This window comes from Lycium ferocissimum, chromosome 10 (genome assembly GCF_029784015.1).
Source record: "Lycium ferocissimum isolate CSIRO_LF1 chromosome 10, AGI_CSIRO_Lferr_CH_V1, whole genome shotgun sequence".
Taxonomy (NCBI): Eukaryota; Viridiplantae; Streptophyta; class Magnoliopsida; order Solanales; family Solanaceae; genus Lycium; species Lycium ferocissimum.
The window spans coordinates 19,577,108-19,604,478 of record NC_081351.1 but is presented as its reverse complement, the minus strand read 5'-3'; the positions used below and the strand labels follow the sequence as shown (position 1 = coordinate 19,604,478).

General features: G+C 31.6%; 1 protein-coding gene across 2 annotated transcripts; it reads right to left on the bottom strand.

Annotated features, from left to right (window-relative positions):
- Positions 1–1,198: 1,198 nt before the first annotated feature.
- Positions 1,199–8,893, bottom strand: LOC132032718 (uncharacterized). 2 transcript variants are annotated; one of them, XM_059422416.1, is made up of 9 exons: positions 8,385–8,893; positions 6,565–6,670; positions 6,052–6,144; positions 5,774–5,969; positions 4,462–4,640; positions 3,196–3,446; positions 2,540–2,709; positions 1,558–1,733; positions 1,199–1,487 (listed from the first exon to the last, which is right to left on the bottom strand). In XM_059422416.1, exons 1-8 carry the CDS (start codon positions 8,770–8,772, stop codon positions 1,566–1,568), a joined length of 1,551 nt encoding a protein of 516 aa, XP_059278399.1. In that variant the 5' UTR covers positions 8,773–8,893; the 3' UTR covers positions 1,199–1,487; positions 1,558–1,565. The 2 variants fall into 2 exon arrangements, with proteins under 2 accessions (XP_059278399.1, XP_059278397.1); XM_059422414.1 differs by having other exon boundaries at positions 1,199–1,733; positions 8,385–8,892.
- Positions 8,894–27,371: the final 18,478 nt, after the last annotated feature.

Here is a 27,371-nt window from a genome sequence, read left to right as displayed (position 1 = left end):
AATGAATGTGAACTTCCGCAACTACTATAGTCACCTGAGACTACAATAAACCAAAGATATCAGATTCATGACATTACCTTTTAAAAAAACCAACCGCAGCAATGGCAAAAACTAAAGAGAGAAAGCGTCATAAAAATAAGAAAATACAAGAACTTAACATATAAATTAATAGAGGAAAGCATCATGCAATGCAACACATAAAACCTGGAAACAACCTACTATCATGTTAAAAAAAAAAAAAAAAAAAAATAAATAAATAAAAGACACATTAACAGAATCGAAAATGGCAACCTTTTATCTGCAGAATGCAGCACTTATAATGATGTAATGATAAATGAAATAACAAACATTATGAGGACTTTTGTACTTCCAAAAGTTGTGGGAGTATGGAAATAAAGATCACTAAATTTTTACATTAAAGAATACGAAGTAAATGAAGGAGTAGTAATTGACACTTTTTTTTTTAATAATAAAAAATAGAAAAGTTAGAGAAATTGTCAAAAAAAGGAGAAAAAAGATAAATAGGAATGGAGACCATAAAGAGGTGTCACATCACCTCGTGTATGCCTATCTTTATATTATATATAGATTTGATTATAATGGCATTGGATTGTCCGAGTGACCAATTTTAAATTATTGCAACCATGTCATTGGGAAAATTGTCCAATTGATATTTTTCTCGGTACACGAATCATCACATTCACAAAAATTGAGAGAAGGCCGCACCTCAAGTTGTATAATGTACCAATATACCCTAGCGCAAGCATAAATGACTAATTTCACAACTCAAACTCGTAATGGTTACACAAAAACAACTTTATTGTTGATCTACGGCTCTCGGAAAAAGAGTATGAAATGGTGAATTTAAAAGAGTCCATTTTCTCAAGAAAGAATTATTCTTTCCAGTTTAGTTTCATTTTTCCTTGTTGTTTTTCTTTAGCAAAAACTTGGAAATTCAGATTTTTCCTTGAGGAATAGTCTATAATTCGGGATATTGTATTGTATATTCATGTATAAATGAGTCCAAAAAAAAAAAAAAAAAAAAAAAAAAAAGGTAAATAACTTTCCCAAATTATGTCATCTTACAGTTTCACTGGCCATTTTCGGTCATGTCTTTTGGAAAATAGCCATTGTCATACAATTTCAAATTCCACATGAAACTTCATGATATTGGGCACAAAAAGTGGCTATTTGTGAATTTTACCATCTAATAAGCATGGCATCTCATCCTCCATTGTCCATGGTGACACCTATCACTGCGAATTTACAAACTGTTATGTATGCAAAGCAAAATTGGTTTTGCGACATCCATGGTAGACATCAATTGAATAATTCTAGTTCATGTCAAATCACACAACTATGTCAAACTGGAGATGAAGAAAGCAAAATGCTCAACAATTCATCTTCATATCCTGCTCATCATAGGCTAAAACTTTTATCCTTCAAAACTGGATTAGCTGATGCTGCCGCCAGGTAGCCATCGGATACTTCAAAAAAGGAGCAGATTATGGTGAATCAGACAAAAAGAAAGTTCAGCTTAAGTTACTGGAAAGTTACCACGCGTCTCAGGTGAAGGGGTAGAAATTAGAGAAGAGCAAACTCCCGAGCAAGATGTAAGATGCACAATATGTCCAAATAATGTATCCCCATCCCTTGCTAAGACGAGGAGATGCCATGACATATGATCCAAACCAGTAGAGAGGAGGGCTGGCAGATAAGAATCGTGTTGAAACCTGTCAAAGTGATCGGAAGAGAGTCAAACACAATTTTGCCTAGCGTGTTTACCTTAGGTCAAATGACTTCCTAAATTGAGATGAAACTACAACTTTCAATCAACTAGATTCACAGTTGATGCACAAAAGGATAAGTGAGCAGAAAAGGGAGACAAAAATTTCGTGCCAGAGGACGATGCAAGCAAGAAAGTATAAACTATGTCTGTTACTAGAAAAGGAAAGAAGTTTATCAGCTCAAGAGCTCAATGTTCTTAAGACATCAAACTCCCAGAAGAAGTTAATTTACTCTCTGGTTTGTTTACAAGAACTTTTCCTTCTTTCGTTACCGCACAGAGTCTTCCAATTTCAAATAATTCAAGATTTTGCAGAACTTAATTAGCGTGTGGCAGAGATTCTCTAACCATCTTCTACAAGGTAAAAGAGAAAAAACCTATTCATTACTCGAAAATCTATTCTTCGACTGAGCAAAAGGACTTGGAATAGGTAGAAAGGGTAAAAGTACAATATGGAAGCAAAAATTCCTTGTTGCAATTACTCCCCAAGTAAAAAGGAAAAGAGAAAAGAAGATTGGTTGTACAATATATCTTATAAGTTGGAAGGATGGAGTACTGACGATCAGAACTTTTTTTAGATACAAAAACCAGTTTTATTTGGAATTTTATCATTAAGGAAAGGGTTAGGCAAATTGGAAATACGAAAGGGAAAGATTCAGTCCAATAAGAGTTATCACACCATTATACCAAAAGCTAGGTAAATATAGTCCTAGGGATGACGTCACTTCAGAAAAGGAAAAGAGGTTAGCTGACCTGTACGTGCATGACAAAAAAAGCTGTTGCAACCATGAACACAAGGTGTAGAATGAAGGGAACAATAATAACGGGTTTAAATCCTGAGTTCTCTGATGCTTCATCTTCTGATGGCTGTGCGACATAGTTTTCTTCTCTCACTGTTGGTTTCCGCCGTCTAAGAGAATCACCTATCACAAGTGAAGTACACAATGAGCATTGTCTTCACATTTCAATTCAAAATTTTGAAATAGAGTTCCAGAGGAATGTGATGGAACATACTGCCACTCATTTTTATATGAGTTGGAGAGAGATAAAATCATATCAATTCACAGATAACAATGTACATCTCATCACAAAGTGCAGCAAGATGAACAAGGAGATCATCAGAGCAAAAATTAGAGTTTAAATGAGACGCAAACATTGAAAGGAAACACGGCTACACAATATTGAATCCGAACTCCGAACTCAATGCATAACCACACAATGTTGAAAATGTTCAATCATAAGCAGTATACCATCTTTATATTACCAACTAGCAATATTGAGCAGTGCCAATATACTAGACCGAGAAAAAGATGTCCAGTCTTGAATTTTAATCAGAAACACCAAAACCTGCCTTCTGTACATGATAAACACATACGTCTTTTGGAAAATGATTATGTATCAAGCTATACCTTGCCCGGCGTCAGATCTGTTTTCAGATGGAAAGCCAACGCTCTTGGATCCTGCACTTCTCCCCCGAGGAATGGATGAAGCAGCAAGTTTTTTGTTTGGAGAGGACGCCCGAAAGCCAAGTGATACAAAAACCTCAGGCCATAGCTTCACATAATGTATGATTGTGCAGACTGCAAGAGATAATATTGGGGATGCAAGAACAAAATTTGGAATTTGTTTTACTTGAAAATACTTTAAGAAACCCACTCCCCTGAGACAGAAGAAACACAAAAGTTAGCCTCTCTTCTTGGCGGCAATCGACATTGTGTTTAGATGAGGATACTGGCATCCCCCCCCCCCCCTTTAATTTTTTTTTATTTTTTTTGGTGTTTGTGTGTGGGTGGGGAAAGTTATCCTTGAGCCGGGGGTCTATCGGAAACAGCCTCCATACCCTTCAAAAGGTAGGGGTAAGGTCTGCGTACACTCTACCCTCCCCAGACCCCACCTGGTGCGCTTATACTGGGTATGTTGTTGTTTGTGTGAAATGATAAAATAATGCATGAGAATGAGATCTACCGACAACATTACTATCTTGGCTATGACAAATCAGTTAAAGCAACAACGTGCCTTTACATGAACCTATTTCCTGTGACTAGGATCTGGCAACACAATGTGGAAAACTTTGGTAAAGCTACAATATAGGGCCCACATCACCTTTCCTCGCCAAAGATATTAAACACAGCCACACAGGGTGAGTAACTGGTGGTCACTTGGCCCGACCAATCACCGCTGATAAATTACCCTTTTTCTAGAAAGATGATCATATATCCACTCTTAGGAGCCCACCAGAGCCCCACCCCAAGTGGCATCTCACTTCAAATACATTGGTTCAAATTTAAATATAACTAAAAGAATTTTTGCACAAAAAATAAGCAAAAAAAAGATTATTATATAAATGGCTAAAAGTGGGAGATTGGAATGTGATCAAGGTACTTTTTAAAACTTAGCCTTAGGATCTTTTTAATTATTAACCTTGAGGATAGGACAAAGTAGTTATTCTAGAGTATTAGGACTTTCTAGAAGTACAAGAAATTGAAAATCCTTTTTTTCTTTTAGTAAGGGAAGAAATTGAAAATTCTTCTGGTATTAGCCTTAAAAAGAAAACAATCTTACACCCGAAGTTTCAGCACAATAAGATAAAACTGCAATTTGATATCTACCAAATCAAATTTAATGTTGAAGGGGCAAGTTAAGAGTTTGAAAAGGTAGAAAAGGTACCAACATACCAATAACGACTTTGAATATAGTTGTAGAGTAAAGGAAGTCTTGCCTTGCACCAAGGCCTCATTTCATCTGAAGTGCCTCCCACACACATATTGTAGTGCCCATAGGCTTGAAAAGCAATAAATGGGAAAAATATAAATAAGCTACGCAAAGCCCCAGAAAGAAGAACCAGCAAGGTCACCTGGCAACATGTGGAAGATTTCATCTGAGTTGAATCTCAAACAACTAAAATATCACTTTCTCTACTGCTATTTGCTGTATTTGTCGAATTTCGAGAAGAACTATTAATGCTCAAACAAATCGATAGTTCATAATCATGAAAACTATGAAGAAAACATAACGCAAGCCACTGAAACCTAACATACTCCCTATATATGTGTTTGTTTTCTATTGGGACGTCCCAAAAAAGTTAACAGATTATTTTTGATAAATTAATTTATACAAATCTAACAGATTTCAAGAATTTATGTTCTTTTAACTATCAATAAAAATGCTATAACAGTCAAACTAACAATTTAAACACCCATGTCCAGTCAAATAGTGTAACATAATATGAAAAGGAGATAGTTCTATGAGGAGCAGGAGACTCCAAAACAACTGTGCTCAACCACCATTAGGTTTACAAAGATGGGATATAACAAGCATATTGGTGATAAGACAGTTCAGAGCAAAAGAAGAAAACTGATTTATGAAAAGCATAGGGATAGGAGGAGTAAGGCTTTTGGGATTAAATAACTTTTTGAGGGAGATATAGAGAGGAATAAAGAGGGTGGAAATGGGGGAAAGTTGACCTTTTCTGTATTAACTTTGCATAGTAATACAAAAGCATGTAGATAATAAGGTGTTAATCTCAATACTAATTCCTTTCCTTTTTGTCCTTTGGCCTTAGTCTCTCTACTCTACCTTCTTCTTTTTATATCTCACATTAGAAGCCTCTGGTCTCAGAATTGACCTTCTTGAGGTTAAAGTAATAATAGTAACTCCTTTAGAAACATGGTTGAAAAGCCTGACAGGCTCATCTGGCTTTGTTTCATGGATGATCCATTAAGCAGCCCACCCCACTTGAGCCATCATCCATGAGTATATTTTATTACCACTCATGGCATGCCAGGTTAAATAATACTCCCTGAAGCCCCTTGGGAAGTAGTGTGCCAACTACAGCTTTTGCGAACTCACAGTAAAGCAGTGCAGCTTAATTTACTATGAGCCTCCGCCACTTTTCTCCATATAGAAATTCGATTTAAGAATACTAAGCACTGATCCAGAAAGAAGTTGCATCGATCAAAGGAAGAACAGCAACAGAGCAAAACTTACACCAGCATGTTTTCTAACAAAAGCTGCTTTATAGGACCTGTGCATTGTCTGGAAACAAATATAGCCAGCATTAAGCACTCCATTCGACCTTGCAAATCCAGAGAGAGCAAGCCAAAGTGTTGCGACGTTATTTGAACCCCTCATGAGATAATACAATCCTCCAATGGAACACAACGCATACATGCTCTCAGTATATCTGTAAACAAAAAGGATAGAACATACTCATACGCAAGTCATCACAATATGAGACGAATGCAAGGCAAGGCAGAAGAAAATACATTGATGAGTAGAATATGGAGGCGGGATTAAGGCAAAACAATATTGAAGCTCTCAATGCCAGCTCTGAGTCCTTCAAAATAATAGCCGAAAGTCTGTGAACCAAGAACATAAAGAATATTAAGCAGATTAAAAGAGGAAATAAATTCCTTCATAAATGTGCAAATGTCCGGAAAACCAAAGATAGCGAGATACAACTAACTGTGATATCAACAATGGTCTTAAATACAAGTTTCAAGAGATCTTTCATTTTCCTGCATCGATGGTCAACATCTCTTCAAAGTCTTTAACTGATTCCACAGTAAAAGTTCTACATACCACCCAATAGCATACTTTCATAAAGAAGTAATACTAAAACAAAATTGACACAGCTGCAAGTTCCTTAGAGATGATTAAAACCCATAATGGATTATCAAGCTTATAAAAAGAGCAAACATCATTAACATGAACGTGTGTTTACTTAACACCTATTAATTGAATAGCTAAATAAGATACTATCCAGCATAGGACATTACCTGTAAAGATAAAAAGCAGCCAAAACAAATGCAAAGTTATTAAGCACATAACCAGATAATCCGAGAACAGCTCTCTGTCCGATAAAAGGTATCAATGGGACAAACACTGCAAAAACAAACATTCCATAACTTTTTCAATCTAACAAGTAACAATTAAGGAAAAAAATGCCAACCTTTCCAGGAAAACAGGAAAACGAAAAATACCTACACAACGAGCACCATTCTTAATGAGCAACATAATATTTTTGAAGCATGACGTGTAACAGATCAGTGATTTCGCGTTTATCTATATCCATACTATAAAATGCCAAGGAAGGAGACAAAAAATTGAGGCACATCGAGCTCTCAGAAGAGCTAGAACATGGGTGGAGGCTAACAATCCGACTTCAAACTAGTTGGTACATTCAAATAATTAAAAGTTCTCTTTCTAGTCCTATTTAGATTCTGTCACGTGAATATCCTGTTGCTTCCACAGTCCCTCTTACAGCCTGTTTCGGAGTGCACCTGCTTTTCAAGAAGTACTTCTAAAAAAAAAAGTACTTATTTAGAGTTTTATCGAGCACTTCATTAAGTATTTGGTGCAATTAGCTTATGAAGCATTTAAAATTTTGCATTGACAAAAATTAACCACACATACACATTTCTATGCTTCAAATTTGATAACAAATGCAAATTGCCTTTTGGAACAAAGCCTAAAATTTAGGTCCAACAGCAATTTCAAAAGCTTCTAAATTTGAGTTAATGCAAAAAGAACTTTTACTGCCAAACCAGAAAAAACTAAAATTTTGAAGGAATAAAGAAAAGAAATTCACAATATTTACAATTAAAAATGCGTGCATGTAAACACTATACACTTCGTAATTGTACCCTTCGGCCATCTAGCTTGCCAAACATGGCCGAAGTATATATAAACTACCTATACACTTCGGTTGTATAGGTATGCATATTCTATGTATAGGTATGTATATGTTGTATATAAACCATACATTACCTATACATTGTGTATATATTTTGTAAACTAGATGGCCGAAGGGTATTTGGCTGTAATTCCCCTATTATTAATCCACAGAGTGGCATCAGATAATTCAAATAACTGGAAAAAGGAAAAATCACCCTCTATTACGCCGTATAGCCCATACTTTGAGTTTGTTACAGGGGTTTAGCTCATATTTGTGTATAAACACCTTTTATACACTTTTATACAAGGTTGATACATTATGTATAATGTTTTCCCCTCAGCTATAATGTTGTATACTATTGTAAATTGGGCTGCCTGGCGTAATAATTTTCAAAAGCTGAGATTAGTGTGGTTATTGAGATCGGAGGACGATTTTCCGTCCATTTTTACCGGCAGGGAGAGGAAGTTACCAGTCCAAGAATATATTTCTGTGTATGTGTATATATTTAAGGCCACTAATTTTACTGAGACGCTCCTGCATATGTTTATTATATGTCATCATTAATAAACAAAAATGACGTAAGAAAATTAAAAAGAGAGAATTACATGTTCATGAGGCAAAAAAGCATATGTGTGTTCATATTCATATCCACACTGCGCTATACGTACAAAGTACACACTATCCCAAACAATACTATCCTCTATTGCCGATGCTAATCTCGGAAACCGAACCGGCGGAGTATTTTCCGGTAGAGAGAGTTCGCCGGGTTTATTTTTGGGTATGTGTATATATCTCATATTAAAATTTAGTTTTAGGCCACTAATTTTATTGAGACGCCTTTGCATGCATTTATACTAATATGTAATTATTAATCAACAAAATAGCATCCGAAAATTCAAATAATTGAAAAAAGAGAATTACCTGTTCGCGAAAGCAGAGAAATACAAATCGGAACTAAAGGCATAAAAGCATACGTCTGTTCATACTCATATCCACACTCCGCAATCCGTACAAAATACACACTATCCCAAACAATACTATCCTCAATCGCCGATGCCAATCTCGGAAACCGAACCGGCCGCGAACCGGAATCCGAACCGTTAATTGAACCGGAATCTGAACCGTTAATTGAACCGGAATCTGAACCGTTGAGGCAGCTAGGGTTAATTGAACCGGAGGTATCGTAAGGGTTGATTAGTGATCGCCAGAGAAGTATTAAGGAGATTAGAATTATTCGTGAAACGACGGCGTATTTGAGGACGAGATTAGTGTGGTGATAATTGAGATCGGAAGAGGATTTTCCGGTCATTTTTTCCGGTGGAAAGAGGAGGTTACCGGCGGTTTTATTAGTCGGGAGTGTGGAAATTATGATAAACGGACGTTTGAAATGTGCGTTACACAAATTTATTTTTGTATTTTGATTTGAGAAAATTACACTATATGTTGTTGGGACAATAAAACTAATAAGGTCGAGTATACTTTACCCTCCCCAGATCTCACATTATGGGATTCAATTGGGTATGATGTTGTTATTGTTGTTCATTGGGATAATAATGCTATCAAAATTGACTTATTCTTTTAATTCTTAAAAAAAATGACTCAAAATTTTCTCTCTATCACTTTCTCTCGCTCTCTCTCTATGTATGTATGTTTGTATATATTTGTATAAGTGTCTATATATGTTTGTATATGACTATATATTTGTATATTTTGGGCTATTTTTCGCAATGTAAGTTTTGAAGTATTTTTTTATAATGTAAGTGACCAATTTGTATATTTCTGAAATTTTAACAATTTCAACGCAGAGTGTGCGTTCGGCACCAAGAAAAATATACATTTTTGTCTAAAGAGTTTTAAGGAAAAATGATGGTCCTATAATCACTAATTCTATTTAAATATATGTTTAATGACTCTCATATGATACATTAACGTGTTATTATAATAGTACTGCCTTTGTTTCAATTTATGTGAGCCTATTACTATTTGGAGAGTCTATGAAGTGATTTTTTCACCACGTTTTTCTTATAGTTTTTCGAAATGATTTGAATTGCAAATTATGATGACTTATAGTACTTTTTATATAGTATCTAAATATATAAATTTTATTTTTATAAACTTTAAAAATTTATGTCAATATTTACGATCAAAGTTAAAAAGTTTGACCCTCGTATTCCAAAAAAGTTCACATAAATTGAAACGGAGGAGTATCAAGTTTATTTATTTATTTTATTTTATTTTACTTTATTTATCTATTGTCTTTTAGACAAATATTAGTGATTTAAGGACCATTACTTGTCCTAAAACTCTTTGGATCATGTGTTTAGTTGATGGGGACTCTCATATGATGTATTAAAGTGTCATTATAATGTTTAAATAGTGGTAAGTCCCTTATTTTATTTTAATTTATTTCTTTATTACTTTTTTAGACAATTATTGGTCTTAGTGTATAAATTGATCCATCATTGACAATGATGTAGTTAAGCCAAAACTATATTTGTTGGCGATTGACAGTGTTCCAGTTTACTATATACACGATCTGTTAGATTTATATAAATTGAAGTTTGGAGTCTGGGATTTGGGGTTCAATAACGTGTCAGGCTTCCTATTCTAACAGTTTATCTTTATTTTATTAGGCTTATTATCGATTCATAAGGTCCATAATTTCTCGTAGTCTCTAATTTAGTATAGATTATGTTGGTTTATAATTTTTAACGTTTCATGGTTTAACATTGTGACGGAATCTAAAAACAATGCAGAAATGAAAGAAAACAAAACAAAGATGTATACTAAACCATATTCTCATTTCATTTCATCTCCCAACAAACATCCAAAACATAAAAAAGCTTTCAACTAATACATTCATAAATGAAAGCTTTATAAAAGTACAATGAAATGAAAAAAACTAGTCTAAGGGGGTGGAGGAGGGGTGATGACATGATCTGGCTCGATCTCGAGCCCATCCAGGATCACTAGCAGGAAGCGATTGATACGCCAGTTTTTTTTTGCAGAAAGTAAAGACAACTGAAGCAATAGCAACAAAACCACAACTGAAGCAATAGCAACAAAACCTCTTCATTCATATATAGCATAGCATAAAAAATTTCATTTGATGAAACTCAAAAGCTTCTATAACTTTCATAAAATAAAAAAAATTGCGAAATATTACATAAAAACTATAGTTTATTAGGGGTAGAAGATGGTGGTCAGATCATCAGGCTTTTCCCTGAGCTTTCAAGAATTACACGCAGAGAATGTGTAACACTGTAGATGTGCATTTCCATCCGCTATATGTCATATTCGAGCTCCATGAAGAGACGCTCCGTGTTACGTCGAGTGAAAAGCATTGACGACAGTGATGGTGATTGCATCGTGGTCGAGTCTAAATCCTTCTCGTCATTTTCTTATGTAGAGTGGCATGGTGGATCATTATCTTTAAAGACTTTCCTACTCTCCTTCTTATCATTTTTTATGATCTACATACAAACAATAGAGTGGTGTTGACCAACCACAATATAAAAATAATAACAATCGATAACAAGTCTAGTGATTGACCATGATAAATTTGCAAAAACACAAAAAGCAGTATAGAAACAAGCAAAACAAGTAGAAATAAGACATATTTCGATTAAAAAAAAGGGCTAAAACTTCAAGTCTAGTAATGGACCAAGATAAATTTGCAAAAAGAAAAACAGAAAAAGCACAATCAAAACAAGCAGAATAAGTAGAAATAACACATAGTTTGACAAAAAAAGAAGAAGCTAAATTGCAAAAAATAAAAAACCTAGAACTTTATGAACACTAGGGTTTATCAAGTTTGAAAAAACAAGAACTTTTATCTTGACGATATGGAGCTCAAAATGCTTTGCCACTGATGCAAAATTAATTAACATACTGAGGACGATGATAAGAGAGCTTCGGGACTCTAGAGAGAAGAAAAACCAATAGGAGAGATTGAGATCTTCATAGAGAATAGAGTGGGAATATGTGCAATGATGAAGAGAGAGAGAAGGGAACTAATGCATATTTAGGAGAAGAGAGAGAGGGACTTTTGTATATTCCAAGAGAAGTGAAAGGGACTTGAGTGTATAATTTTAAACCTTCAAACTTTTTAAAATTATGAATTGTACCCCGGGCCCCCTTTCCTAAACCCTAATCTGGAAAAATAAATGAAAAAGAAAATGAGTGGTGTTATTCCAAATTAAAACTTGAAAGTGGCCCGGTAGCCAAATCTTCTCCGATTTCTTACTCATTAATTTGGGTTTGGTATGTACCAAAAAAGTGTTATCCTAAAAACATTTGTGTATAATTTAGATAAATGTTATTTGGGGGGGGGGAGGTGGTGGGAGGTCAGGGTAGTAATGAAGATGAGGTGTCTTCGAAGGGTAATTATGAGACAATCAATGTGGAATGTGACTTGTTGAACTTGTTTTTTCCACTTCTAATAGGGATGCCATGTTATTCGTTTTTAATGAATTTATTTTCTAGAGAAAATACCTTTTAAAATTTTTGACCAAACATGATAAAATTGGAAAATCCTCCACACCAAACACACCCTCAATGTATTAAAAAAAACTGTTTTCTTGTTCTGTTGGATTAAGAAAAAAGATTAAAATAGTTAATCGTGTTTTAGCTTTGTACACTTACAAGTTACAAAGGCAAGTGTTAAAATATGACAGGTAATTAGTACTAAATGTTAGTAGTAATATTTTCTAGATATATAGTGAGAGGAATAAAAATGATTTCTCTTATTTATTCTTGGAATTCATAATACGAATTAGGTTATTCACTTTTATATTTTTTCCAAATGATGGCAAAGATTGATTCAAAATGCTTAAATTCAAGCATTTATTTTTCTAGTTAGATATTAACTCTTGTGGTTAATGTGGGACCGCTCAATTAGAATTTCAAGACGCAACGACACCTACAACGAAGGACATACATCACAACTTTTTTTCTTCGTTATCTTAATTTTGTTTTTTCATTTCATGAATCTTTGACATCATTTTAAAATGTTCAATTCTCGTGGGATTTACACGTTATTAGTTCCCAAAAGAGTTTGATATCTCCATAACTAAACCCTTCCTTCAATACAGAATCCGGAGGCCTTCCAATATACGATGTTGCAACATTTTCAATAACATGCTCCTATTTTGTCTTTTTCTTAATAAGTCATTTTCAATAACACGCTCACAGCTTTTTTATTCTCGAACTAAGGAAGATGAAACTCAAATAGAACCCTCATAGATATGGGCCAATGTCAACCCAAAAACAACTAAATTAAAGTGTAGCTGCTATCATCATTCAAACTTAAAGCATTTTGAAACTCGATGTTACTTCTATTAGCTACTAGTTGCGGGGGCACTCAAGACAGAAAAGTTCTTTTTTCATTTCAGTTTATGTGAAAGTATTACTATTTGAGGTGTCAAACAATTTTTTCTTTAACTATAAATTTCTCATACTTTTTAAAAATATTTCAAATCATTTTTTATGTTGATTTGTATTGCTTTTCATGTAGCTTTAAAGTATGTAAATTTTATTTTAAAATACTTGAAGAATATTTGCAAGAATTAATGGTAAAAAATAAGTGGGTCGACCCTCGTAGCATTAATATGAATTAGCTCTTCTTGTTTGATCAACTCCATGTCGATTCATGCTTATCTAACCAATCAACTCGTTTAGTTTTGATTTTGGTTTTGTTTGTTGAAAATTAATCTTTTTCAAATTTGTTGAACAATAATTACAAGAAAAAGTTGTCATTGAAGTTAATTTATCCCTAATTAGTTGTGGGATGTTGAGTTGGTTTCTTGTCGATTTTGAGCGTTCCTTACCTCATGAGCTACTTTTAACTTGTGATTGAGACTCAAAATTTATTATAAATGAATTAGACTCAAGATTTATTTTTATAATATGGTATTAATACCTCCATCTCATTATTTAATTTATTCGATGTTGGGGAGCACTTTAGTCGATAGGCCTGGACGTGCAGGAGAATTTAGTTGTCTGACATGGATTATAAGATGTGAAATTAGTATCTTTATATGTTGTTGGACAATCCTCCCTATAAATTAAGATTCAAGAATCATTAATTAACACATAGTAATTAGTTTGAAATTATTTTCTAGAAGCATTCGTATTGTATTGTATTATTAATCGCCCCCCCCCAAAAAAAAAGGAAGAAAAGTAGAAAAGGGAATAAAATCAAGAGCGGCGAAGGAGCATATGTGAGGACCATTAACAACGATGCAACTTATTTATATTATTGTTCCATAATATTGTGAATCTTGGAGATCCACAATAAAATTGAATATTTAATCATTGATCATCAAATCTTAGGTCATTAGGTGCTTCCGTCATGTTTTAAGATCGAGATAGAAAATAAACACATTACTTAAGTCTATTTTTAACTGTTGATCATGATTCAAACATCAAGAATACAGTTATTGTTTTACGCATTATTAATTTAATAGCTTAGACATATTTTTCATGAATTTAACTCACTCTAAAAAGTAAAATTTATTTTCACTAAATTATTCTTAATTAAATAGTATTTATTTAATATAATTTTTTATTATGTAAAAATTTAATACTTCTTGATTATTTAAAATATTATTTATTTTAAATTAAATATAAAAACTTAAAATACCATATACTAACATACGGAAAGTAATCCGATAAGGGCCTAAAACAGATCCTTAAATAGTTGGACCACTCACCTAATTGTAAAAGCCCACGTGGGAATGTCCACAAACACCAATTACAGCAGCTAGCCACGTGTAAAGATACAAAGAGTTGAACCTACTCAACATGTGTCACTAACAAATGTAAGGGCTGAAAATGACAAAAATAGCCCCGTGAGGACTCCAAAAAACTTTCATTCTTTCTTATATATAGTACTAGTTACGGAAGGCCCGGGCTGAAACTCAAAATATAAAAATAAAAATTCTTATTAAATATGTATAACGTGATACATTTTCTACCGCATAATTAATTTAATGTATTTGCAGGTTAATGATATTTTATTGATAAGTTTTATAATTATTAAAGTTTCTTTAACACACAATTAGATGATTTTTAATGAAAAATTTATTTATGAGGAGGAAAGTTAAATAGAAAAATTAGCAAATCTCAAAGGAATACAGTGACTCGATATCCTATACTAACATTGATTATGATAAAGTATGACAATTACAACTTGCAAAGCTCATAAATCAAAAAATATTTTCGTCTTTTTGTGAATTTGTGAGCGTGTGATTTTATTCATAGATAAAAATTGATTTGCTTTGACATTTATTAAATTTTCATTCATTATCTTGCGTCAAGGGTTTATGCCAGTTAAATGTGACTTTTCACCTTAGTTTCGGACGAAATTCAAGAAATAACCTATATTTATTAAATTGAATCATTCAATAAAATTTAATTCTTCATGTACTCTCTATACTCAAAAAAAAAAAAAAATTTAGTTAACCAAACAAGAGATTTTAAAGATAACCTGATCTCAATGTATGACATTGCCCTCATTTTCAACACTATAAGGCATCATTTAAAAAAAATTACTTTATGTATTTATAATAAATCATAGATATTTCAAAGGCAACGTATAAAATTGTCCATAACTTTTTTATTAGGCTAAAATTACATTCTTGAAAAAATTATCTTATAAAATAAAAAAGGACCTAAAAGTAATTAATTGAAAAGTTTGACATTAATTTGGAAACTTTTGTGAGGACTACAAAAGTCCTTTGATTGTCCCTTATATATTATAAATAAAATAATAATAACTAGATGATGAAAGCACGGGCTCAACACAAAAAATAGTACCGCACTTTTTTTTTTAGTTGTCAAAAAAAGAATGATATATTTTTATGTTTAGAAACCATTTAACTTGAAACTTTCCCTTTTACCTTTAATGAAATGATTTAAATCCACACAAATATTTATGGCTTGTTTTAGACCACAAGTTTTAAAGATCTTTCCTTTTTTTTTTTTTAAAACTTTGTGCCTGGTCAAACTATGTCACATAAATTAGGACAGAGACAGTACCTTTTAGTAATATAATTATGAAATTTTTATTATAGAAAGTATTATAATTCAATTAATTGAAAATATCAATAAATTATTTTACTTAGTCCGCTTCTTCCATATATGACTTTCTTGGTTTGGTTCTCCAATTGAAAGAATTGACATACACATTCTCCTACCGGGTTTCATGCCATCATCTCTTTCTACTCAACAACACTGAAAAAAGTTTTCATGCGTTAGCATCTGTTGTAGTCTTAAATTTTTAAGTATAGACCAACTTCATCATTTTAAGAAAATATGTGTACACGTTTCTTGACCGTTTTTATTTCGTCTTCTTGATGTTATTCCTTATTATTTGTGTGAGACGTATGTGTCTAAAATTAGTGCATTTTTATCCTTACCCAAAGGTATAAGTTTTAAATCTTTTGATTTTATGACTTCTTTAGCGACTTTTGTATTCCATTTAAATCGTTATTTCTTTTTCCTGAATTTCCCTTCTTTAAATTTTCTCTAACCGCACCTTTACCGTTTTCTGAATTTATTATCATTATTTAAATGTCCTGTTTTGTATTTTTTATTTTGTTTTGCAATTGTTTCCTACTTTTTCACGTGGGCCTCACCTTAATATTTTTTTTTTAAAACTATTATAGAAGAGTGGGTGGACGACAATCTCATGCCCAAACCCACAAAAATAATGTGATAATGCCAATAAATGATTTAGGTGATCATTGATGTGTACCATTGATAACGATAACGATTGATATTGAGTTGGTGGAGCCTATCAATTTCGAGGAAGGAGAGAGTCGCACATGACCAAAAGGTAATTATATAATTTTTAGCATATAAGTTCAAAGTATATATAGTAGCAAAGATCAATGGTAAATTCAGAATTGAAAATGGATACAGACTATTATTATATTTATTAGTCTTTCTTGACAATGCATACAAATTTAATGTGGGTAAGTGTGTACTCTATCTAATTTGTGTTCAAAGCTGTAAAGTCAGATTAAATTTAACTTACGGAAAAGGGCCAAATATATCCCTGTACTATCGAAAAAGGGTCAAATATACCCGTCGTTATGCTTTGGGTCCAAATATCTTTCTTTTTTAAGTTATACTTTTAAAAATATAACTCCCCTTCCACCGTTAAAGTTGACCAAGGTTAATATTTTTAATGAAGAAAATGCTTATGTGCGCATGCCTCATTGTCCAAATCCAATTTTAACCCTCCCTCCTTCCATGTCATCTTTCACCATTTGCACTTACCCTCCACCACTACTACACCACTATATCCACCACCATTTTTACAAACTCAAAAGGTGGAAGAAATCAAAATGCTTCAAATGACTCATCCCAATTAACTGCTTTCCCATCAATTGGAAGCCAGAAGAGCCATTAAACTTTGAGGTATATCTACTTCGAGCATTTGATCATAGGCAAAACATTGAGCAACTTCCTGTCTTAAAGACATGATGAGATTAATTCAACTGTGTAGTGCAGTCCGGCCAATCCAACAGGAACATATCATGAGTAAAAAGTCACGTGCACATTACAAGACACTGAAAACTAAAAGTTGGCGCACATGAATAACGTCGGAATATTGGCAATGCAAGTCAAAGGGCTTGCTCTATATATACACACATGGAGTAATACTTCGGGATTCCGATGCCTGCTTATAATCTAATTTTGAAAAACCAAAATATGTACATCTATGAAGCAGTTAATTGGGATGAGTCATTTGAAGCATTTTGATTTCTTCCACCTTTCGAGATTGTGAAAATGGTGGTGGGTATAGTGGTGTAGTAGTGGTGGAGGGGAGGTGCAAATGGTGAAAGATGACATGAAAGGAGGGAGGGTTAAAATTGGATTTGGACAATGAAGTGGCATGCCACATGGCATTTTCTTCATTAAAAATATTAACCTTGGTCAACTTTAACGGTGGAGGGGTATATTTGCACCCAAAGTATAACTGTAGGGGTATATTTGGACCCAAAGTATAAGGAGGGGTATATTTGACTCTTTTTTGTAGTACGGGGGTATATTTGGCCCTTTTCCGTTTAACTTATAAATGCTGATAATAGCACTCAAAGAAGTTTATGCTTTCAGTTCATATTTACATGTTGTAGCAGGTCCAGTGGTGGAGCCAGGATTTCTGCCGAGGGGATTCAAAATATAAAAAGGTAAACATACGAAGAAGCCTAAGGGGGTTCAATATCTACTATATATACATAAAAAATAATTTTAACTTTATAAAAACAATATTTTTTTTCCGCCGAAGGGGTTCGGATGAACACCCTCAGCATAGTGTGGCTCCGCCACTGAGCAGGTCACCCTACTTATTGATTATGAACTAATGTGCATTCATCATAGGACATTACATGCATGTAACTATCTCTTATATGACCTAATAATATTTTTATAAAAAATTATAGAGATAGCGTATCAAAATTAAACTCAATGAAAAATTACTGATTTATTATCGCATCTCTGTCAAGTGATCAGACTCTCTCACCCTCACGATGCGTCTAGGTAAAAATTTACTCATATTCGGTATTACACAAGATTAGTGAATGTGTCGTCAATACACACATTTATATCACTTATCAATAGTTAAATCATGATATGTCCTTTCACTCAGGGGTGGAGCTACGTTCCGCTTATAAGTTCGACAAATCGGTACTTTTGGCTAAATTATGTATTTATGTTAAAAATCTACTTAATATATACAATTTGTCCAAAAATCAGTAAGCTCCATTTTCTAAATTTAAAATTCATAAACTAAAAATGCTAATTCCGCCTCTATTTCGCTTTAATTTTTAATTGTTAAGATTAAATTATTTGATTTAACGCATATATACGGATAGATATTTGCTACGTGTTTGTTGTAGAAGTGAGTACCACTAGGGCCCAAATACAGGGCTTATGAGATGGGAAAACTACATATATATACATGTTAAGGAGAAATATTTACGAAACGTGACGATAGTTTTCCTTATTTACAAAACATAACGATATATTACGAAACATGACGGATTTTCATATATTTTTCGTTTTTTTATTTTTTTCCAGAAAATATATATATATTTTTTTAAAAATTAAAAATTATTTTTAAAAAAAAATTAAATATTTTTTATATATATATTTTTTAAAATTTGTTTTTTGCTCAAAGGCTTAAAAAATTACCTCAAATTTTTGTGTATGAAAGCTGTATAAAAAATGTATGAAATGTGTATGTATGAGAGAAATTTTTAATATAATTTTCATACACAAAATTGTGAGCGAAAACTTTAATCCTTGAATATTGTATGAAAGTTGTTACAATGTTGTTGTAGTTGTATTAATTTTCCAAAAACCTAATATGAATATTATATATGAAAAATGTGAATGAAATTCTAAGTCTTGAGCGAGATATACACATTTCATACCATTCTCATGCATAACTTTGAGTGTAATGTTTAAGCCTTGATCGAGATATACACACTTCATACATTCTTCATATATAAAATTTGAGCGAACTTTTTAAGCCTTGAGTAATATATATACATTTCATACACAAAAATTTGAGCGATTATTTTAAGTCTTGAATGTTGTATACAATGTTATTGTAGTTGTATTAATTTTACAGAAATCTAACATGAACTTTATACACTAAAATGTGAGCGAAATTTTAAGACTTGAGCGAGATACAAATTTCATACTGTTTTCATACACACAATTTTGAGTGGATTTTTAAAGCCTTGAATGAGATATACACATTTCATACATTTTTAATACCGTTTTCATACACTAAATTTTGAGCGAACTTTTTAAGCCTTGAGCGAGATATACACATTTCATACAACTTTCATACATAAAATTTTGAGCGAAAAAAATAAAAAAAATAAAAAATATATTTAAAAAAAATTAAATAAAAAATATTTTAAGAAAATATTTTTTTTAAAATAAAAAAATATTTTTTAAGAAAAATTAAAAAATAATTTTTTTTTTTTTAAAGCATGTTTTGTATAGGATTTGTAATGTTATATTTTGTAAATATAAAACTATCGTCACGTTTCGTAAATATTTCTCCTTAAGATGTATATATACGTAGTTGTCCCTTATGAGAATCTCATGTACAACTGGCAACCTGGATCACTGAAGAAGTTTAAAATGTTAAGAAAATAATAACATAATATAAATAAGAGTGTATTTCACTTTATCCCCTAACATTTAAAGGCCAGAAAAGAATACCCCTCACATATTAAATGGGAACGATAACCTCTTATCTAATATTTTCCGGTGAGAATCTTTTATTTTTAATAAAGATCTTTTTTTCTTCTTCTTTCTAGAATTAAATACAATATATAACTCTTATTATTGTCCCATTCACCTATTCTGCTGAAAACAATGTATAACAACTACTTGAAAAAATCTGTTAATAAATTTCAAGCTAGCTGTCGTTGGTTTTTTTTTTTTGGGACTAGAGGGCTAAGATCTTAATTATTATACAATCTAAATACAGTCTAGTATCGGTACCGCGCGGCTTGACGATATTAAAAAACACTAATCTATGTTAAATTGTGATGTCGCTTGTTTGAGGACATTGTATCATAATAAAATGTTAAGTATCATCTAATTTTCGATATAATACACTCAAATTAACGATATTTCTGTGAAATTAAAGTAAACAAATTAAATCTTTTTAAATATTATTTGATTTAATCTTTAGATTTAATTCATAACATACACACACACACATACACACACACATACACACACACACATAATCTTTCTCTTGTTATTTGTCGTAAGATATATTGATAAGTTTAATAATTACTACTTAGCACTATTTTACATAAGCAATTGAATTATCTTCTTTTTTGTTTCCAGTCCACAAATTTTGTGTTTTAATTTTAATTGTTAATATATACATATACTCTCTCTCTCTCTCTCTCTCTCTATATATATATATATATATATATATAGAGAGAGAGAGAGAGAGAGAGAGAGAGAGGAGAGAGAGAGAGATGAAAGATTCAAAACTTGGACATATAGAGAAAAATATAGGTAAGATTTAACAAAGATTAAATCTCGTTTCAATGGCCAGTTTAGTGACTTTTTATTATTCTATTGAAATTAATTACTTATTCTCACCGGAAAATATTGGATAAGGGAGTTATCGTTCCCATTCAATATGTGAGGGGGGTATCGTTTCCCAACCCTTAAATGTTAGGGGAGTAAAGTGGGATTCACTCTATAAATAATAGTAGTACTAATGTTTAATGACACTTAAAAGAACAGCCTTGAGTTTGTTGGATTGGACAGTCTGGGGTTTTAATACATTTTGGACAGTTGGAAGTAGTTGTTTCATTGATTCATATGGTTAGTTCTAGCTGTTTCTTTTAAGAATTTTACCGTATACAACAGTTCAACAGAACTCACAACAGAAAAATAACTTTAGTTTTCACTTTTAACTAATCATATTCATGGTATAATCAGTGTATTATATATACACACACACACTAATGAAAACTATAAACTGTTACGATTAGGAGGATGAAAATCATTTTAGCCGGCTTGGTAACAATGTGAAGATGAACAACTTCCTCTGTCTTTAAGAGGTAGTTTGGTTCAAAAGAAGGTTATCTCAGAATTATAATCTTGTGATTATAATCAGGATAGATAATCCCATCTTCTATACTGGATAAATGATCTCATGATTTTGGTATAAATTTTGTGCTAATATTAGCTGATATCACAACCAAATACTGGACAAATTAAGTCTCAAAATTTTATACTCGGATGTCCCCTCATCCTTGTAACCAAACGGCCCCTAATTAAGAGGTCGTTAGGTTGCCGATATTAGGACACTAGTTCCGACTTTAAATTTGGTATTGTATTTATCCACTGTTTGGTTACTGCTATTGAGGAATACTCGTATAAATTTTATAACAAAATCTTGAGATATATTATGTCATATAGGAGGTGAAAGTATATACTTTCTCCTTTCCAAAAAAAGAAAAAAGTATATACTCTCTAGATTATAATTCTAGGCTAACGGCCCTGTTTTGAAACAAACGATTAGCAAGGTTTGAAATATAAAAATTCTTGCATCTAATTTTTAGTATAAGGTAGAGACTTCAATGTTAATCAACAAAATGTTCGTCGACCATTTCTTCTCTAATCCTGCCATGTAACATAAATGTGGGTTTTATGATATAGTACAGAAAGTAAATATGGAGTAATGCTACTTAATTATGTGGAGTACCTTGCAAGATGTAATTATTGGTTCTTCTAAATAATTGAACCCCAGCTAGATAAAGAGTTTCCATTTTTTTTTTTTTTTTTTTTTTTTTGTGAAAGATGTGCTGTTAATAAAATAGACAGAACCAAGCAAAGATAAGATTTCATTAATTATTATGAGAATTTAATGCATTTTGATTTTTGGACTGTTGGAAGTTGCTATAACTTAACTATGATACCGACTTTTGCCCTAGATATTAGGTACACAAACATTGCCCTTATGTTAGGATAAGAAGACTGGATGATGATAGTTCATTTTCTTTTGTCATATCTTTCTACAAATTGTCAAAAAAGGAAATATAAAGTTAGTAGTGTGTCTTACTATTAATATCATGATCGATCGAGTTTCTTAATCAAGAACGATGTGATGTTATCATTACTAAGCATATCTAGAATTTAAACCCTGAATATGATGTGAAATCTAACAAATACTTAGATTAACAAATTTGCTTTTGATTTTGGTGCGGTAAAAGTTTATATCCTTCTCTTTGATTTGTTGTAACGACCTGAATCTTTCGCGTAATATAAAAACCTTAAGACATATCATGATTTTTCACATCTACCGCGACTTGATACACTATTAGAAACAAAGGTTTTTCCTACTGATATTTGGCGGGAAATTTGTGCTATAAAATATAATTTCCCCATCTCATTCCCATTGAACTAGCTCATTGGGAAAACACATGGTGGGAAACAGGACGTTCCCATTGAAACGGTGGGAAATTTCGTATTTTTTTTCGTGTGGAAACACTACTATGTAGTTTTTTCCTACCGACATTCAATGAAAAATAACCAGTGAACATTTTTCAGTGAGAAAATAGAGATATTTTAGTAGTGATAACTAATTTGATCTGACCATACACTAATTTGCCTTTAATTTCATGTTTAACCTTTTTTTTTTAATTAGCAACTCATTTTATCAAATAATCTTGATTCCTTGCAAAATTAATTCAATTTCACGTTTAAATTGATATTCATGACTTTTTCGAAGGTCAAAATATTACAATTCAACATAATATATTTCGTCGCCTATCATCTTATACACTATTTATGGGGTAAAATTCATATATAACTACTTTTCAGTTCTTGTAATTGAAATAGTCACGGTCATGGAATTTCAAATTCTACGAATGAAACTTATTGCATTATCCTGAAGTTTCACCGGTAGAATTTAAAATTTCATAAAATTGGCTAATTTTTAAAGACATGGACAAATGTGACCGGTAAACACTATTTTAACCTATTAATGTGCCAAACCATACAAAAGAATAAAGTGTTGCCGCACCAAACATGTTATGGATGCTAAAATGTGGCTAGACAACATCGAAATGAATGTGACCATACTACAGTAGTTGGATGCAAAAATTGTGACTAGATAATAATGAATAAAATATGAAGTTCATATACATTAAGTTGTGTACAATTAATATAACCAAAACCAGTAGGTTTATAGATTTGTTTATACATTCTCTAGAAAATAAACGAGAATACTGGAGTTACAACTAGATAATGTCCTACGTATGAACACTACTAGCTATAAATGTTGAATGCAACTATACACTCGCTATCGGCTATTCTACGCCGACGTAGGTATGTCAAAAATACCACTGCAGATCGTGGTAAATAAAATAAGAATATAAGATCCTTCGATCCTTAATCGAAAGTCTCGAGTTTGAGCTTAGATAATGAAAAAAATCTTTGAAGGAATCTAGTCGGAACTCCAAAACGTTACTGGACATCTGTTTGGAAACCATAAAAAGAAAAAGATATGTCAAAAATGATCCCAATCTTAATTTAGGGTTTGTTTGGTTTAAAGAGTTTTATCTCATCTTATTAACTTTTCTTATAACCACAGTCCCTTTTTCTTTTATGGTTTGTTTGCTTTATACAAAAACTTATTTGGATAATCAGAATAGTAGATAGCTCCTACGAAATAGAATATGCAATTGTTCAAAAATATAATTGGAGAGATTTTAATTGAAAGTTACTTTAAGCTACTCCCTCCGTTCATTTTTACTTGTTCACTTTAGACTTTTCACGCTGTTTAAGAAATAATAAATTGATTACATAATTTACTAATGTACCCATATTAATTGATGCATATTTTTATTGGATTTTAAAAATGATTTGAAGTGAGTAATTAATACTATGGGTAAAATAGGAAAAAAAAAATTGTCTTATCTTAATATGTGAAAAATGACAAGCAAAAATCAAAATTTATTTTAAAAATAGTGGATAAGTAAAAGTGAACGGAGGGAGTATATAATGCCCAATTTTAGTAAGAGAAAACAACGGGACGTTATAAGATTTCTAGGTTGAGTTAATAAATATTCAGCATTTTATGATGAATAAATAGGTGACCCATGATCACAATTCACAACTAATTTTAATTGAATGAACAGCAAGGAAAAATTTGTATTGTTCTCTTCCAACACGTGTTGGTTTTTAGTTGCAATAAATAGATCACTTTTCCCATCGACATAAGAAAAATATCAGTGATGGATAATTTTTGTTGCTAAACCGAAAAAAATCGTTGATACTCCTAGTGAATAGTGGATTAACGATGAATTATTAAGAAAATTATTAGCTACAGCTATGTAACAACAGATTAATGATGAAATTTATAGCTAATTTCTATTTTTTTGTAACTTTTTTTTAGAAAACAAACAACTAAATAAATAAGATTAAATAGGAGATAGAGCAAATGAAATCTGGGCCCTATTTTAGTTACTTATCTCATTTATTGTTGAGTGCTATGTGTAATTATCTTTTAAGATGGCTGATGAAGTAAAATTCTTTTGTATTATCAGTGCATAGAAGTTAAAAAAAAAAAAAAAAAAAAAACTTAATGCATATGCAGCCCCCTAAATTTGTTTCCTTTTTTCATTTTGGAGCCTCAACTAAATGTTGTTCCTATTGAACCCTTGAATTTGTCATCAAGTGTGTCTATCAAACACAATCCGACTTATATAGTATTTCGTCTTCAATGTAACAACATGCTAATATATATTCTAATTTAATTATGTCATCTTTTAGCTAAGATTAGCAACAATTGAAAGGGAAAAAAAGAGTAGCTCTTAATTTTGGCAATGAAGAAAGTAAATAATACACATTCATTTGACCTAAAGAATAGGCTTTACTGTACATGTCTAAAATATTCTCCACCTTCTTTCCCCAATTTAATTTTTGGTTCTAATAAAAATCAGATTTAGGGGGTTTGATAGACATACTTGAAGACAAGTTCAGGGATTTAATATAAATAACACTTAGTTAAGATGCCAAAGTGGAAAAAAGAGGGAAGTTTAGGGATCGCACATGCATTAAGCCAAAAAAAAAGTGTTATAATCAGTTGATCCCATATATAACCAAAAAACATTCTTTTTAAGTCATGGTCATGAAAATATCCAAATAGTCCAGATTTCGGACCATCAGGATCACAGGTACTTAATGGTATACTAAAATATCGAATAATAAAAATAAAAAAACTTCTGTCACATGGGAATATGATCATGATCCAATCTATCATCGATTACATAATTTGGGGCTTTTGTCACGTTAAACTGAAAATATATCTTCTTCTTTTTTCTTGGAAGAGACAAAGATAGATGCGGATCTGAAATTTAAATTTTATAAGATTTTGAAATTTAAATTTTATAAGTTTAGAAATTTAGCATAATCATCTTGAAGTGTCAATTATAAGTGGATTTGAAATTTAATATTTACATATATTTAGTAATTTTATATATATATATATATATATAACAAATTTATATCAAAACTGTTGGATTCGGTCAAATCAATAGCGTATACTCTGATTCGCCCCTGACAAAAGAATTACAAAAAATATTCATCTAATAATAATTGTTTTAGTAAATGAAAAATGTTCTTTTGTTTGGTCTAAATGTCTAATTGTGACATAAAATTGAGTTAAATATCTATTATCACGGATTAAGCAAACATACTGTCAACATGTCACGGGTTAGAAAGCAAAGAAGATAAATCTTTTTAAAATCTCCATCCATCACGGGGGTACACTTTGATATTTAATTAATTTTTGTTTGACATATTTAATTTGTCTTTTGGTCCAACAAATAGAAAATCTGAAAAAGATCACAAACGATTATTCTCCAAATAAAATGAAGATGTTGATTTTTTTTTTTTTTTTAGTTTAATCATTCGGTGTAACAAATTTACTAGCTCGATTTAATCCGAATTTGTTATACCTAATTTGTGGCGACCAAATAAACCTATTAAGGGAATAAAGAGCTCTCAATAGAAGTTTTCAATTTTCAAAATTCAAACCTGATACTTTTAATTAAAGATAACATGTAAAAATTCTAAACAAGCCATCATTTTTTTTCCTTAATTTTTGAACCATAACAATATGCAGGTATAAAGCTACCACATTAAATTACTGATAATTATAATCAAATAAGCTTGTATTGACAATAAAGAAACACATAACTAAAGGTTGCAGTGGATGGATAGTATCCCTATCCTAGCTCTGTAATCAAAAGTTTCGAGTGCAAGCTTTGAAAATTGAAAAAAAAATCCTATAGAAAACGTTTTCTCCCTTAATGAACCATATGCAATGCTAATCAATGCTAATCTGAATTAATCGAAACCTTGACATGAATATCGGATACGAGGGAGGGGAAAAAAGGTGTATTTATTCATCCATCCTTATAGACATTAATCTAAAAGGAACTACTCAAGAAGTAAATAAAACAAAAGTATAATGAAAATGGAAATTTTTGGATGATGAAAACATTTTTTCTTATGCGTTAATACTCCAAAAACATCTTTTCTTATGTGTTAATATTAGTATTAATTTTCCAAGAAGGGGACCATTGATTTTAATGCAGTCGGTGACATGTTAATAAATAGTGACAATGTCAGGATAACTACTACTACTAGATAGTACTCTCACTAATAAACAATAGTGCTAAAAATCAAGAAAAAAAAGGTTTCAAATTTAGTGGTTTGTAATCACTCCTTCAATCATTAAGGAACTAAGTAGACAAAACCATTTACAGATTGCAATAGGTCACCAAAAATGATTGCTATTGTTTTTAATTTATTAGATTTTCAAACACGATTTAACTTATATACATTAAAATTTCTTTTTTATCCTAAGAGTGATTTTACCTATCAGAGCAGGTAGAGATAAAGTCATGATTTGAAGCTTAATTATGGTTTGAGTCCTAGTTATTATTACTGAGTTCTAAATTAATAAATATTTGTACATATTCGATGAACTTTTATTAATACAAATATAGAGTTTGAACCAAAGCTATTAGGTTGGATGAACCCGTAACTAAACGTGTCCGCCTCTGGAAGTAGGTAACTCCACTTTTTATGAACTACGTGTAATAATCTTTTAAATGACTTCGACATAAAAACTCTTTACATTGTCACTATATAAAAATTAAACTATTTAAAATAAGTGAAAATATGAGATTTGATCAAGAATATGTTGAAATATTCTCTTCTTTAGCTTAATTAATAAAATAATAGAAAAATAGTAACATTAGCACATACATGTGAAGCCTCTAGAGTCCATAACAGGAAAAACTTTTTAGACCTCAAAAACCATAAACTAACCTA